Source organism: Helicoverpa armigera, chromosome 27 (assembly GCF_030705265.1).
Source record: "Helicoverpa armigera isolate CAAS_96S chromosome 27, ASM3070526v1, whole genome shotgun sequence".
NCBI classification, from domain to species: Eukaryota; Metazoa; Arthropoda; class Insecta; order Lepidoptera; family Noctuidae; genus Helicoverpa; species Helicoverpa armigera.
Genome location: NC_087146.1, coordinates 3,310,856 through 3,327,678, shown reverse-complemented (window position 1 = coordinate 3,327,678; position 16,823 = coordinate 3,310,856). Strand labels below are relative to the sequence as shown.

The following is a 16,823-nucleotide window of genomic DNA, read 5'->3' as shown; positions in this document are numbered from 1 at the left end:
GATGATTGGAAAAGTTGAAATAAAAATGCATTTTTATAATTTTAACATTTTTTAAACGATTGCACATCACTTAACCTCTATTAAATAAATAAATAATTAATATTTTAAGGGAGATCAAATCAGGAGATTATGAATTTTAAATGAGATTGGAAATGGCAAGTCAGGTATATTCACAGCGCGATCTTGGGCCATATGAGTTGTTTGCCAGGCAGAGTAACAATTGGAGCGTCCTACGTGAGCGATATGGACGCCAACGCGAAGCGACGCGGCGCCACACGAAAACAAAAGACAATCGATTTCTTCTGATTGTGATTTCAATTCGCTTCGCATCGCGTTCGCTTTGATTCGCCCATGTAGGATGCACCCTCACTTGTGTAGATACACTGCCTTGCAATCACGTTGGGCCCTAGACTCGATTAGATCAAGCTCGATCGCTAACTTAAGATACAAGTATTAAATATACAGTCATAAACATTTACATGAGAGTATTTTACAGATTTCAATGATGTACTTATTCCTTTATAAAATCTATAACAATGTAGCTATATTACTTTGCATTTTTTTAGCATTCCAACAAAAAAATAAATAATATTATTCAAACGTGCAAAGCAGTATACCTACACTGTAATTTCAATGTAAATCGCGTCTTCACCATAATTTAGAGCCTTTTCAGACTGGCGTATTTTCCCAGGGAAGAAACCAAGTTACCTCGCCCGGTTCGTACAAAAATGGACAACTAGTGGTGAAAATCCGCCATTGTGAAAAGGCTGTTAAATTCGATTACAGTCAAAAATTCTATGACTATCTTTTATAGCCTGGGTTTTAAGCTTTGTTTTAGCTCTTCTGAAACAAAAGTTTTCTCCATCACTAATATTTTGTACTGTTTGTTTATCGATTTGTCCTTTTTCAATATCATCTTGTGGTACCTCTTTTATTAGAATAAATCGTACTAGTACCTCTTAAAATAGATAATACAAGCCTTGATACATACAGCTTTTAGACCCCAATCAGCAGACCACAAAAAGGTCTCTTTCAAAGTAAAAAATACTCAAAAGTCTATTTGTGTTAAGTAAAACATTTGAGAGTTTAAAGTCAAGTCCAAGAAATCATAAGCTCTATAAATCCAGTCTAAAAGTCAATATAGTTGATATGTTCAGCCACGACGGCGCGGATCCAGGTGCTGGTGACCTTCACGTTGTGGTAGATGCCCGGCTGATGGTCCACTCCGCAGCCGAAGCCGGCTGATGTGATCCCCACTAGGTAGTAGCGACCGTTGTCTGATACTATGAGGGGGCCGCCGGAGTCTCCTGGTGGTAGAAAGTATTAAGTTAAAAGCGATAATTATCGTAAGTCAGTTAAGCAGTACACGGCCTCCTAGGCTGAACTGCGAGATGCCATAAAAAAAAGAACGATGAATTTCGTACTTTTAATTGAGCGTTAGGTAGGCAACTGTCATTAGAAACAATAAAATATGGGTTAATTCAACCCGGTCGGTCTGCTATTTATTTTGTTGGTTCTTTGTTAAGACGCGTGATGGTGGAACATGACTAATTCCCGGTCATGATACAAATGTGGTTCTCAGTTTACAATCAAGTCTGATAAGTATATTGAACACCCATTTTAGAGGGCAGTTTACTGCTAGTCAGGCACACAGCCTTTCGCCTATTGTACGCAATCAAATTCTTGCCACTTTGTAAGCCTTTAGGGTTGGTGTTGGTGCTATGTTACAGGGTTTCATTTTCCAATTTACAGAAAACTAAAGCAGTAGCTACTTAAAAACAGGCTGGAGGTCATGTTTGTTACCTAAGCAAGCATCCTGGTGTCCATCGGAATGTCCTGCGCAGATCATCTCGGAGTGTATCTCCACTGAGATCTGCTTACTCCTGTGCCAGTTTATACACTGCTCTTTGCCTGTGGAGAATTATATTGTTCAGTCTTTATCTAGGAGTATCTTTTGTGATCGAATTCATAATTACTATTTTATCACAATTTTTATAATAAAGTCACAAACACATAAACTACAAGGTACGAAGAGGATATATAAGAGAGTGCAAGGGGGTAGTATTTAGAATACATAAGGGAGTATATAGGGGAGTACATAAAAAGATGAAGTGTGACGTTTCAAATGTACGAGTAGATTAGGGTTGTGGGCATGCCATTCGTGTCCACTACGGTAGAACCGTTACTGCAAATTATGTATTTAGGAGACGCAAGCTCACCGGTTACTATATGGATCAAATAAATAAATATTGATTGAACTTTGTTGAAATCTTGTTGCTACCAGATTCTTCGGAATTTTATTCTCACTTAAATCACTTCCTGTTGCAGCAATTAACGTAACCATGTCAGACATAGATGATGTTTGAGCAGTCCTTAAAATATAGGGGCATTTCATTATTAAAACTTAAACAAATCACCGAAAAAACTTACTAAGTATAGGCACAGTAGCGGACCTCAACATATTTGTCCCCGTATGTCCAGTACTGGCATCAGTCTTCCCCCACCCAGCGATCACCCCGGCCCTTCCCCTTAACTCCATGTCTCTCTCCGGCAGGCAGATCGGCAGGATATGAGTAGTATAGGTGATGGGTCGGGACAGCTTCAGTAAGGCGATGTCGTAACGATCCGGTTGCGTCATACGAAATTGGAATAGAGGGTGCAAGATTTTTTGGACGACCCTGTGGATAGAAAATTGAATTGAAGTGGTTGTATTATGAAGTACATAGGTAGTGTGTACCTTATTACTTCAGGCTGCTCAGAGAAATTCATACTAGAACTATTCATACTAGGTGCTTATACCAGCTTTGTAACCTTCAGAATTTTCTCCAAGAGGCTATTGTTTTCCTACCTAGAGGTAATTAGAATTATGGAAAAATTAATCTCAACAAATGGCATAAGTAGCCGTTTGACCTTGAATTTGCAAAATGTTGTGGATATACAGATACTGTCAAGAAAAAACTTCTGAAGATATTTTGATGTAACTTTACCGTAATTCGGGTGCCGAAGTTGGTTCCCTAACACTTTAAAGCTCTCTTTTCGAGAAAAGCATGCCATTTCATCATCATCATAAACTGATACTTTACGGAAATCATCCTCATCATCTTATAGCTTACGAAAAAGATCACAAAGTACACATCAGTTTACTTATTAGTAAAATCCTTCCAACATGAGTCCTCACCCCAGTTTCCTAGCAGTACTGGCACCAGCGCTGGTATCCAGAGCCCCCAGCCACACGGCGATGTCCCGCGGCCGCGCGCGGGACACGCAGTGAGCCGCCGTCGCCACGTACCAACGAGATACTGTAAATATTTAAGAGAATTTGGAAAGATTAAGAGTTGAAAAAAAGAAGCCAGACAAGAATCTACTGAAATGGAAAGTCTGCTTTGGTTTAAATAGATGTCTGTCATTTGTTTTCGGATCTTAGGGTCTAAACTAAAAGAATATTCGACACACAATGTATGCCTCGTCTAAACTGAAATGATGCGCCCCAAGCCCCAACACCATACACACTTTATATTGCAATGAAGTACTCCAGCACACTCCAATTCTTTGGTTAGTCTATAAGTGGATAACCTCATAGCTGGAATTCGCAGGTACTTATGAAGTGTCTTTTAGTCTTACAGCTGGCTAAACTAATGGCGCCTGGCAACTAACCGAGTGGCCGGAAATTAGTTATAAACCACTACGTAGTTTGGCAAGAACTTTACTAGCTTTTTAAACCTACCCAGAACACCTCCACATTGGAACTCCGATATCCTGACGTGTGCTTGCCAGGGGAACTCCGCGAACCTCGCCTCCCTGCCTCCGATGATCCTCTTCTGTATCATTTGCGTGGAAGACAGGCCACAGTCTACCTGGAAGAAGACAGCGAATATATTGAAAAATAAATTAAACTGCAACGATAGTCCAATATTATAAAAACGAAAGTAAATAACTATCGTCTATCCGCCAAACTACTATTAAACTTATATACCTACTGCTGAACCGATTTATATGATAGGCAGGTACATAGATAGTCTTTTATGAAAGGACATATGTAGATAGGTTATGTTTTTGTCCGGACACAGGCAGTAGTTCCCTTAACTTTAACGGAGGTGGAAGGCAAAGTAAAGCAAGGATAATTTAGCAAAACTTATTTAGTAATAAATTAAGTGTCTTGATTACGCCGCTACATATTTTAGCTCTTCATATCTTTCAGTCTAAAATCATAAATGTGAAAGTCACTTAGTCTGCCTGTCACGCTTTCGTGGTTTTAATCTCTAAACTTATTTTAGACTGGCTGTTTCCCACGTTTTACTTGTCTTCAAAAGGTACTTCTTCCTGAACCCTATACCTTAAACCTAAATTACTCCTTGTTAGATCAGCTATCTGTCAGTGAAAGTATCGTCAAGATCGGTCCTGCTACTTCAGAGATTAGCCCGGAATAACAGAAAGACAAAAAATAAAAATCCTTCCTAAATAATAATTCCTTCTCCGTATGGAGAGACGTCTGTGCCCTGCTGTCGGACAGTCAAGACTGATTATATTGTTAACACTTCAAGAACAGCTAGTTCTCATAATATAAGAGTAAGTTTAGGTATACCTGTGCCACTTCATCATCAGCTCTCCGTCGGAACACGTTGGCTGGCACCACGCTGCGCTGTGGCACTTGACGCAGCTTCGGCGGCACCACCTTGTACTTCCATTCTGATGATGGTATGCTGCAATCAAAAATTTAAGCAGCTTATTAACTAGAGTAACTAGAAACCTATCTAAATTAGTAAGCTATAAGATATAATTAGACTTCTTGCGCATTTGGCCGCCCTGATTTTGTCTTCTTGACATGAACTTTGGTTGTCCGAAGTCGGCTTCCAGTGGCTACTATCTGACGTGATTTTGATTATGCAATAGTCAAGTAATTAATTATCCAGTATTTTTACATGCTTACATAAACAGAATAGGCTAGAGCTTGACAAACAAGAGAGAGAGACGTTGATCCGGGTGCGTGAAGTAGTTTCCCCCACAAGACACGGGTGAATCATCTAGTGGAAGCTAACATACACAAGGTACACACATGGTTATTTTCTTTGTGAACCAGAACCACGATGAGTACATCTTACCCCTAAATAGAATATAATTTTCCTATTTACCTGTTATCCATCCCATCATTCCTGCTAGCCTCAGGAGGCACGCAGCATGAGAACAGCCAGCTGCCGCCACACCCCCTCACCCTCGTCCCTCCTCGGAGCCAGCACGAGAGTGTCAGGGTGCATGGCCGGACCTCTGATCCTAGGCTGCAAGTACTGGGGTAGCCGAGGATGGAGGCTAGCATGCGACTTGTCAGTGCTGCGGATAGTAAGAAAGTATATAATACATAGCTACATACGTAGCAAGTACATAATTAAAAAAAAATAGGCGAAAATAGAAAAAAAAATATGTAAATTAAATCGTAAATTTTACTCAGAAGACAAGGGAAAGAAATGAACTAAAATAATACGAAATACCTAATTAATAAAAAACCTCATAGATGTAGAGTTTGTGAATATGTTTTTTAGAGTTCCAAGAGACCGAAGTCTTCTAGTCTATTAAGTTACGAGTTCCTAAGGTTCTGCGGTAAATACATAGATAGAAAGGCAATCACTTGTAATTATCCCATTAAATGCCCTTGAACATAAAAAAATATATAAATAAACATATTTAATACCTACATTCACCCCGAACAGTGGCCACAAAATTCAAAACGACGAGAGGCACCAACCACCCGAGCCGCCATCTTGTCCCACCCGTCAGGCTGCGCGCGCGCCGCTCGAGGTCTCTTTGTCTATGGTAATGCCATGGTGCGTCATGGTTCACCGTTGACATGGCGCCAAAGTGCGGTAGAATGACATAGCGTGGGTTGTCTCGACGCCTTTGTAGAAGATTTTAGCTGAAAATGATAGGAAGTACTGTTAGAAATGTTTGTCTCCTTATTGCATCTCCTAAAAAGTTACCCTCTCGGCCTATCAGGAAGCAGTTTCATGAGCTAAAAATGTAAAGTCTTTTACGGTAAATGGGCATCTGACTGACACTAATACAATTTTCAAATTGGTTCAGTATTTCAGGAGATCGTAATATCAACAAGAAACAAACGCAATTGTAGAGATGATGCCCTCATGACAATTTTCTCCGTGTTAGGGAAGCACGCTAAATTGGTGAGCCCCAACTGACTTTAAAAAAATCCTTGACAATCATTAGAGTAGTCAGGAGGCAGAAAGTGGCAACCAATGGCTATCGTAGGTTGCCTAGATAGCTTGGGGATATCAGATAGGAAGTCCCTTCATGTAAAACACTGGTACTCAGCTGCGTCTAGACTGAAAGCCTAGCCCAACATAGTTTGGAAAAAGCTTGGACAGAAGACATGAAGTGCTTTGTTTCTATCAAACAAAAACCAGTTAGTATTCAAATAAATTCAGAATCTAAATTGAAAAACTCAGCTCGCTATTTCCTCTAATTACCGCAGTAATTAAGCTATGCAGGCTGCTATTAATACTAGCGAAAGCCTCACGGCCCGCTTGTCTTGTAGGCCTCGACCCGACGTCAGACAAAACGCAGTCATTCGTCAACGTTGTCATCACAACTATTTGAAAGTTGATTTCTAAAATCGCCTATATTAATATAATTAATAGGGGGAAAAAAATATTGTTTGTAACCTAAAGGGCAAAGGCACTGAACTGGTTTGAAGAATTCTTTCACTTTTGGGAAGCTAGATTGTCATCGAGTAACATAGGCTATATTTTGTCCGGGTACGGGAAGAAGTTTCCCACGGGATTCGGGTGAAGGTGCTAGTGGAAGCTAGTTAGATAGTAAAATATAGATACTTTTGCATGTTTGTTGTAATATTATTTTATAGTTCATTTATTTATTTTTGAACATATATTTTACATTTTTAAATATTAAATATAAAAATAAAAAACATTTAAAAATATAAAAAATAGGTTGCCACCGATATCGGGCACAGGGTCCAAGGTACCGGTGGTTAGGGTCCCAGAGACAGAAACCTCCTCACAAAACGTGCCGTATCAAGGAGTACTGCCTTCTGAATATTATTATTATTTACATAATTGAGTTGGTGATATAAACAATATACTTGCAAATTTGTTCATTAGCATTCTAGGCAGCTACTGCATTACGCATATATGTACATCTATTTATACTAATATTACAAAGCTGAAGAGTTTGTTTTGACGAGCTAATATCTCAGTGACTAATAGATTTATTCGAAAAAACTTTCAGTGTTAGCCTATTCATCGAAGAAGATTCGACCAGTTTCGTGAGAACCACTTCCCGCATCCGGATAAACCTATGTCCTTTCTCACTTTACACTATCTGTGTACCAAATTACAGTTAATTCGTGTGTTTCATGTTTTCATAAAATACTATAGCTACCGGTCTTGGCACACAAGCGCTATAGACAGATAAGCAAATTACTTTCGCATTTATAATATTAGTAAGCATAAGGATAGGCAAAACAGAACACTCTTTTGTATGCAGCGTAGAAAGTTAAACTTCAACTTAAAAACAAAATCTTTTGTCTCTGCATATCATTCATTTTGTTTTTATTTTTTCTAAGACGACTCGTGAAAACTAATTATCATTACAAATGAGTTTGTATGATTGTCCGTTTTGAAAAGTTGTTGAATAGGCTAGAATTTTAAAAGTATTTTTTGAGAATGACAGGTTATAATTAGTCATTCCTATTTAACTCAAGAGATTATCAATATTTCCACAGCAGTTGCGACGTTTCAGCCAATGGCTTAATAGCTAAGAGCCCTGTGACGTAGTGGCAGAGTTATTCAACGAAACTTGTAGGACCGTTAAATTCAAAATTTTCATCTGTTAACCTTTTATCTACATTAGGGTCAGCTTCCAGTCTTAACGAATGACTGAGTATCAGTGTGTTACATGCAGCTACTGAGTATCTGATCTTCTCAACCCAGTTAGGGTCATTTCGCCTGTTCGCGTCCATAGCCCAGATCGCGTCCATTTTGCCGATCTCCTTTTAAAAATTCTCGAAAACAAGTCAATTAACACACTAATCAAACGAAAAGTCATTACCGCTAATACGTTAATGTATAAGAGGCACGCACAGATAGACAAACGTTCTGTGCGTCCAACCAATCCTTTTAGAAAAAATAATTAGTCTAGGCTCTTCAACAAGAAAGCGAAAACACGCAGAATTTTAGATAAAAATTAGTGTGCAGCGGCGTGTTTGATGGTAAGTTTTATATTGTTTTATGTGAATTTTAGGATAGATAGCTATTTCTACAGTTTAATGATGAATAAAAGTATAATCTTTATTATGAATTTGGTAATGTTTTTTATATTTAACGAGTAAAATAAGGTGGACGCGAATTACTACATCGAATTTTACGAAACTTCCACTTTGCGTCCACAATGGACGCGAACTAAAACTATCCTCTATAATAATAAACCAAATTGCGTCCACTGTTTTCGTTAAATACTTGCTTATAAAAAATAATTAAAACATACTGTTTAATATTAATATATTAAACAGTACATTTTTTTATTAAGATATATACGTGGTTATAATTAAATTATCAACTGATATAAGTAATTTCATTTAAGATAAGTTCTTCCGATACAGGAAAAAAGAAGGAAAAGACAACATACACAGAAGAAGATTTAAATAAAGCGTTAAATGTTATTCGAGAGAAGAATAAATCGATAAAAAATATGCAAAGAATATGCTACCTTGTCTGATAATTTATTGACTCAACAATTCTTTTAGTTGTATGTTTACACAAAATTATTAAATTGTTTTGTTAATTTAATATGAAAGGAAATCGATCTACGGATCGAAAACGCCTGGAAGAGCTACTGGTCCATGAAGGGAGAACTCCCTTTATGTCTGAAGCGGAAACTAGTTGACATGTGTATTCTGCCCATCCTAACCTACGGCGCTCAGACTTGGTCTTTAACCGAATCTCAAAAGTCCAGGCTAAAAGTATGCCAAAGGAGCATGGAGCGTAGCCTGCTCAGCATACGGCTTAGTGACCGGATACCTACGCAACACCATTATCCGGTCCAAGATCCGGGCATAGTAGATGTGGGCAATAAGTCTGCAAAGTTGAAGTCGAATGCACCCGGACAAGTGGGCCAACATCACCACACACTGGATCCCTGAGGATGGAAGGTGACCGAGAGGGAGACTAAGAAAACGCTGGAGAGAAGACTTGGACAGCTTCCTCTCGGACTGGCCACAAATAGCGATGGACAGAGAAAAATGGAAGGCTATGGGGGAGGCCTTTGCCCAGCAGTGGGACAGCATAGGCTAATAAAAAAAAATATATGGCCAAAAACTTAGTATAATCAAGGCGGATCTTAAGCATTCCCTGTGATTTAGAGTAAAATTAACAGAATTGATTACTGTTTATTCTTCAAGTTTCAAAATTAATTGCCTAATTTTAAGTTACTTAAACCAATGTTGAGAAGAATTATTTTTATTTTGTAAAGTGAATTTTCAATGATGAATGTTGATTTTTAATAATTAAGTGTATTGTTAAATAAAGAAATTGTTCAAATACAATCTTTCTTTATTAATTCTTAACAATTTCACCCCTATATTCCTTTTCAAAGCCGCTGGACGCGAACTGGACCATGGGTGGACGCGAATTGGATTTTGTGGACGCAAACTGGGTAAAACGCCTAATTCTGAGGTTTATCGATTTAAATAGAAAACGTAAGATATTTCTTATACAACTGAAAGTTAATCTTAAAATAGAGTATATAAGGAATACATTACACAAATTTGACATGGAAATGAGTGCTGGAGCATTTTTATTATCGCCGTCAAACTTGCCAACTGCACTAAATGGTCGCCAACAGGCGAAATGACCCTGGACAATCCGACACCCCTTCCCAAGATGGGGTTTCAGACTTTCTGGCTTCTAACTACCCGTAACGACTGCCTAAGAGGCTCGTTGACGAGAATTCCGAAACACTGAGGATTTTTTTATGATGAGAAAAATGGTCACCTATCCACGGACTTACAGCGCCAAGCTCAACCTTATGATTGATCTTTATTTATTTACTAGCTTCCACTCGCGGCTTCGCCCGCATGGTGTGTTGATAAAAAGTAGCCTATGTGTTAAATCACCTATCTAAATACCAAATTTCAAAAAAATCGGTCCAGCCGTATTTGCGTGATTGAATAACAAACACACATCCATACATTCTCACAAACGTTGACATTCATAATATAAAGTAAGAAGTAAGATTTATTTTATTCTGAACAAAAACACATTTGTGTCGAACACAGGATCAAAACAATACAATAATAATGGCAATCAATAAAAGTCGAAAGATCCAGCTGTTATTAACCACGACCATTTCAAACTCGAAAGATATATCGAAAACATGATTCTAATAAAATGTTTTCACTAACTTTCTATCGAAAACGCGATCAATCTTTATTATCTACTTGACGCAGACCGATGACTTGTGAGTCAAGGTCAATCAAACTATTAGTCAAGGTCATCAACTAACGGCTGTGATTTTGATGATGATTGATTTGGGAAATTCAAGTTTCATTCGATTGGTTGTGGTTTTGTTTTGATGCTCCATTTTTTATGTGAAAACTAGTTGTTTTCCGTGGTTTCACCTGAGTACCGAACCCAACCCGCATGCGGATTAAAAGCCTGTGCCCTTTATCAGTACCTTCATTGTTTTAATTAGATGAATTTAGTATTTTTGACATAGTTTTCATCTAATCGTACCTACACTCCCATAGGCATGAAACTCCATAGTTACTCTTTTTATACATACATAGTATTACAGTTAAATAAGTATTGATACACAATAAATTTGAATCATGAATTTTTTAAGAATAACATAAAAATATACGAAAGGACAACAACAGTGTAGGTACAGTTTGTTTGCATCCCAAAGGCTTCGAAACTAGAGAGCTAATTTGAAAAAAAAATCACAGTCGGGCAGTTACACTACCCCCTAGGCCATATTTTGTCCAGGTATCAAAAGATACCAGGGACCCGGTATTCACGGGACGCGGGAAAAACCGCTTGTCTTCAAAAAAGTTACTTATCAAAAAGGTTATACTCTCCAAAACTTTTATAATACATGTGAGCGCCCAGCATCCTAATGTAGGGCACACTACTTCCAAAGAATCTTCGGCTAACATTTCTCCGCATCTAACCAGATTAAACTAAACAAGATTTCGAGGACCCTACACTCACCTGCCACAACGCCTTTCACTTTTCAATAAGAAATCACTTTCACTCAACAAATAACTAGAACTAAAATTAAAAAAACTCCACTGAATTCAATTTTATTAAAAAATACAACTGTAAAACGCGTCCTCTTTGGTCGGGATCTTGTTTAAAAATGACTATAAAGCGTTCGATTTTTGAATGTTGTTTTTGTTTTTTTTTAGCAGCCGTGTTGTGGCTAAGGCTGTTGCGTTTATACTGCCAGCTACGGGCTTGTTTTCTCGAAACGAGTCGGAAGGCGGTCTCGCTGTCACGATTATTATAGTTCTGGTCCAAAGCGACATTTCACGTTTTCGCATCGTATCGGAAAGTATGTTGTGGAAAAATTTAATAAATAGCTCCGATGCGCTTATTATTTGTTAGAGATCCGTCACTCGGGTAGTAATCGATTATAGATGATTGGTGTTGTTTTTACCGCCGCTCCCAATATGCTATCTATCTGTTGGTTTGGTTATCAGAGAGAGGTTTTTGACATTACTTGTAAGGGACTTCTGTCAAGGGCCAAGACCTGCCGCGGCTGCCGGATTGTTCGAAAGAGTTACCGCGGCCCTAGTACATAAAATTTATTTTTAGTTAGTAAGAGTCTGACACTCCCTCACGTTGCTAACCCACAGCGGAAGGAGTCATTTGATGATTTCCCGTCAAAAAAAAAACTTATGAATCGATGTTGCCTTTTCTTCAATAAATGAATAACTAGTAAGGTTTTATGAGGTTTGTTATGATATGAACATAAACTTTCTGTTTTGATGTTGTTGATCATCTATTTTTGGTAATCGAGCAATTAAGCTATATAGAAATAATGTTAAATATTGTATAATAATATCGTGACTATTAAGAGCCTTTTATAACAAAAGAAAGTTTAGTTATTTACTTCGCTTACGCGTCGCGAGACTAAGCGGACGTGTGTTCTGTTTGAGTAAAATGAAATAAACAATTACAACAAATAAATATATTTTTGCTCCGCCAGCATAAAATCTGTGTCGCGTGTGATTTGTAACCGATATATGAACTTTAACAACATGTACTAAATAGATCTATCGATATCTATAAATAGTGTTTTTCGGTAGTATGTCTACTTCCGAAGCGAGCCCGTTTGGTCGTAGCCAATTACTCCAGAGAAGTCCTCCACCGACACCTACCCAACCGCCACCCCCTAGCGCCTCAAACCCACCAGCACCTACGGAGAATGAACAGCCAACTAAAGTCATCAGTACCTCGGAGATACAGAGTTGGTTAGTATCTATAGATACTATCCTGAATGAAGTCTGCACCATTGTCGAAGGCAAAATGAACTCTGAACAGAAGCTTCGTGTCTCCACTCTTTGCCGTAAGGTCCAAAATGGGACATCTCAGATGGCGGTCTTATACCAATCATTGAAGGCAAAAACTATCCAGGCCCATACTACAATCCAGCACCTCCAGGATCAGCAGAATGTTGGGAACTCACTCCAGCAGTTCAGAGAGCTTGTAGAAGCAAAACTTAACCCGCCAGAAAATACTTCTTATGCTGGCATGGTTAAAAAGGGTAGCGACATCGTCCGTCCTGCGAACTTGAAATCAGTCGCCATCTATCCCAGCGATAAAACCCAGACAAGTGACGACACCAAGTCTCTTGTTCAAAAGATCATCTCCCCAGAACAACTGAAGCTGCAAGTTCGTGGCATAAAAAAAGTGAAAAATGGGGGCGTTTTGATTAGCACCGAAAACATAGGCGATATTGAGAAACTTAAAAGTTCGGATAAAATAGTTTCATCTGGCCTTAAAATAGAAGAACCCTCCAAACGCCGTCCCAGGATTGCTGTTATTGGTGTCCCCGTCGCTCTTACTGAAAAAGAGGTCTTTGAATGTATTTACGAGCAGAATCTATCAGCTAAGTTGCCAAACTTAACTCGCGAGTCCTTCTTAGAGTGCATCAAATTAAGCCATAAATCGGGTAAGAGAGACCTTTCTACTTGTAACTACATCCTGGAACTACCGGCTAGCATAAGAAAGGTTATCATTGACCAAAGCCGAATTTTCATCAATTGGACATCATGCCCGGTGAGAGATTTCACTATCGTCACCAGGTGCTTCAATTGCCAACAATTTGGACACGCAGCCAAGTTCTGCCGGGAAACCAATCCTACCTGCAGCCACTGTGGAGATAGCGGACACTCCTCCAAGGAATGCAGTAACAAACCTTCCACCCCTCTATGCGCATCGTGTAAACGCTTCAAGAGAAAATGTGACCATCCAACTGGTGATGTAAGTTGCCCTGCCCGTAAACATGCAGAAATGAATTATATTAACTCGATAGACTATGAAGGCGCCTAAGAGCGTCACCGAACACTTTAGTTAATTAGCAGATAAATAGGTAGTTTATATTTTAGTTTATTTTTCTTTTGTAAGTGTCATGACAACTCAGCTAATTTGCGATCTAGATAGTTTTTCTGTGTCAGAGTCTAAAGTATGTAATGTTGAGGATTGTAAACAACTTCTTCCTTCTGATGACAAAGCACTAACCTTACTAACACAGAATATTCGCAGCATAACTCGAAATATGAACGGTTTTGAAGTGTTGTTACAGGATCTCGACGTAAGCTGCGATATTATTGTCTTAACAGAGTGTTGGCTGTCAAAACAGAAGGATAACTTACCATCTCTTGACGGTTATTACTACTACAGAAGTGACATAAACATAAACCAGAACGATGGTTTAGTAGTATACATCAAGAATAATTTAAGAACTGTAAAAGAAGAACCAGTTACCCTGGATAGTAATTGTTTAATAATTAAAATCATTCCCGACACGGTAGTCATAGCCATTTACAGGCCTCCTTCTCAAAACATAGATAGATTCTTAGAGTCACTCGACACAAATTTGAAAAGTTTAACATCCTTCAAAAACATAATACTTTTGGGCGATATTAACATTAACATTGCTTCCGGGAAAATAGATGGTAATATTCATAATTATCTGAATATTTGCGCATTTCATGGACTTCTTCCAGCTCACTACCATCCCACGCATCAGAGTGGCTCATGTTTGGACCACATCTTTATTAAGTCAAAAAATCCATCCAAAACACTAGTTACTAATTCTACGCTTACCGACCATCAGGCTGTTTTACTAACATTACAAATAAGTTCACCTAGAAAAAACTGCATGCGTAGCTACACTAGAATTAATATGACTAATCTTGAGAATGACATTCGCGGTTTTGATCTCGACCCAGTTTATAATTCAGACGATGCAAATAGTTCTTTAAATTACTTCGTAAATTTATTACAATCTGCGATAAAGAAAAATACGTTTGCTAAGACAATGCCTAGAAAGTACAGTTGCATTAAACCTTGGATCACCCCTGGTCTCGTTCGATGTATAAGGAATAGAGACAGACTCCACCAAAAATTGAAACTAGATCCTGATGACAAAGCACTTTCAATAACTTATAAAAGGTATCGGAACTTTTGTAATAATCTTTTGAAAAAATTAAAAAATCAGTACGACAAAAATGAATTACAGAAAGCTGGAAAAAATAATAAACTTCTGTGGAAGTTTGTAAAATCTCATACATTTCGATCAAAAAAATCCGAACCTCCGTTTGACATATTATTGGCAGATATCAACCCAAATGAAGCAATAAATAAAGCAAACGACTTCTTTACTAACGTTGGTAAAAACTTGGCTGAAAAAACACTTTACCCAAGTACCATTTCTCAACCCAACTCGACCGCGACGCCTTCCAAACTAAATTCTTTTGTTTTATTTGATACCGACGTTAATGAAGTAGTCAGAATTATAAGCGGGCTTAAGAATGCGTGTGCCACTGGGTGGGATGACATACCTAATAATGTTCTTAAAACATTTAAATACCTGCTTGCCCCTCCTCTAACCCACATCTTCCAACTTTGCTTATCAAAAGGTATATTTCCAAAACAACTTAAAAAAGCAGTGATCACACCTGTATTTAAATCTGGAGATAAAACAAGTGTAAATAACTACAGACCCATCTCAGTGTTAACAGGCCTCTCAAAAATTCTAGAAAAAATTATTAACACTAGATTGATTAAATATTTAGAAGATAACAGACTATTATCAGATAGTCAGTTTGGTTTTAGGGCTAAAAAATCAACCAGCCAAGCAGTCCATAATTTGACTAACTATATCACTACTAACCTAGATAATGGTATGCACACAATAGGGATCTTTCTAGACCTTGCCAAGGCCTTCGACACTATTTCTTGTTCATTACTTTTGCACAAGCTTGAATCACTTGGGATAAGAGGTAAACAACTCTTACTATTTTCTGACTATCTCAGCGATCGTTATCAATGTGTAAAAATAGGTCAGTATATCAGTTCTGATCTTAAAAATAGCTGTTTTGGCATTCCACAGGGTAGCATTTTGGGGCCCACATTATTTTTGATCTACATAAATGAGCTATGCAGCCTTTCGCTCCAAAATGGAGTTATAATGTCATATGCGGATGACACTGCTCTATTGTTTTCAGGCAAGTCAAGAGCTGAGGTGTATGATATTGCTCAAAATGGTTTTGACGTTGTGACTAAGTGTCTTCAGAATCACCTCCTAACATTAAACGCAGATAAAACCAATTACGTTTTATTTACAATTAGAAACAATAACATACCACTTAGTAACCTAAACATTCACGCACATATTAACTGCACGTATGCTGACAATGCATGCTCTTGCCCCACTTTAGCCAAAGCTGACCAAGTAAAATATCTAGGTGTTACGATTGACTCAAATCTAAATTTCCGTAAACATATCGAGTTACTATGTACGAGAGTACGCAAATTAATATATGTATTTAAAAATTTACGTAATATTGCCGACTACAAAGTAATAAAACAGGTTTATTTAGCTTTGTGTCAATCTATTCTTACATATTGCATAACTTCTTGGGGCGGTGCAGCTAAAACAATTTTACTCCCATTAGAACGTGCTCAAAGAGCAATTCTTAAGGTCGCTACCTTCCGCCCTTTTCGATTTCCTACGCACCAACTCTACACAGCATGCGATGTGCTTACAGTGCGGCAATTATTTATTTTAAACATAGTGCTACACCAGCATACTGCACTTCCTTTTGACCCTCTGCCTTCGGACAAGAGAAGGAAGGACTTAGTTTGCATAAAGCCTCAAATCAGACATGCCTTTACTAAGCGTTTTACGTGTTTTAGGACCTCTTCTATATAATAGGCTTAACAAAGTACTGAGTTTCTATAGTTTAAGGTATAAAAAATGTAGTAAGATGTTGTCAGAATACTTAGTGACACTGAATTACACAGACACAGAACAACTTCTAGAAATTTTGTCATAATATTTAGTCTGTTCTACTTGTTAATGTTTATTTTTGTATTATTCCATAGATATAGTTATATTATGTGTACTATTGTATGCTAAGCTTAGTTGTGTAGTTATTTATTGTAATAGAATATATTTTCGTTTTAACTAAAACTTTCTGCCATAATGAAACTGGATTGTAAGTGATGACCTGAAACACAGGTTTAAATTAAACCTAGTTCGGGCGGTCCACTATCAAATAATGCATTTTC

General features: G+C 37.9%; 2 protein-coding genes across 3 annotated transcripts; one reads left to right on the top strand and one right to left on the bottom strand.

Annotated features, from left to right (window-relative positions):
• Window positions 1–41: 41 nt before the first annotated feature.
• Window positions 42–11,493, bottom strand: LOC110384658 (trypsin-1). Of its 2 annotated transcripts, XM_064042234.1 has the most exons (9): window positions 11,232–11,493; window positions 5,688–5,905; window positions 5,130–5,325; window positions 4,583–4,700; window positions 3,725–3,854; window positions 3,179–3,299; window positions 2,431–2,678; window positions 1,804–1,911; window positions 42–1,307 (listed from the first exon to the last, which is right to left on the bottom strand). In XM_064042234.1, exons 2-9 carry the CDS (start codon window positions 5,839–5,841, stop codon window positions 1,129–1,131), a joined length of 1,254 nt encoding a protein of 417 aa, XP_063898304.1. In that variant the 5' UTR covers window positions 5,842–5,905; window positions 11,232–11,493; the 3' UTR covers window positions 42–1,128. The 2 variants fall into 2 exon arrangements, with proteins under 2 accessions (XP_063898304.1, XP_063898305.1); XM_064042235.1 differs by lacking the exon at window positions 11,232–11,493 and having other exon boundaries at window positions 5,684–5,823.
• A 648-nt stretch (window positions 11,494–12,141) lies between these two features.
• Window positions 12,142–16,431, top strand: LOC135118965 (uncharacterized). Its single transcript, XM_064042218.1, has one exon. The coding sequence runs from the start codon at window positions 12,333–12,335 to the stop codon at window positions 13,575–13,577; it is 1,245 nt and encodes a 414-aa protein (XP_063898288.1). The 5' UTR covers window positions 12,142–12,332; the 3' UTR covers window positions 13,578–16,431.
• The last annotated feature ends 392 nt before the right edge of the window (window positions 16,432–16,823 follow it).

Coding starts and splice junctions, on each gene's coding strand:
- LOC110384658 (XM_064042234.1), bottom strand. CDS start 5,841: ATGTCAACGGTGAACCATGACGCACCATGGCATTACCATAGACAAAGA. Junction 2,679..3,178: donor AGTACTGCTAGGAAACTGGG/GTGAGGACTCAT, acceptor TTCTATCCACAG/GGTCGTCCAAAAAATCTTGC. Junction 1,308..1,803: donor ACACCAGGATGCTTGCTTAG/GTAACAAACATG, acceptor TTCTACCACCAG/GAGACTCCGGCGGCCCCCTC.
- LOC135118965 (XM_064042218.1), top strand. CDS start 12,333: ATGTCTACTTCCGAAGCGAGCCCGTTTGGTCGTAGCCAATTACTCCAG.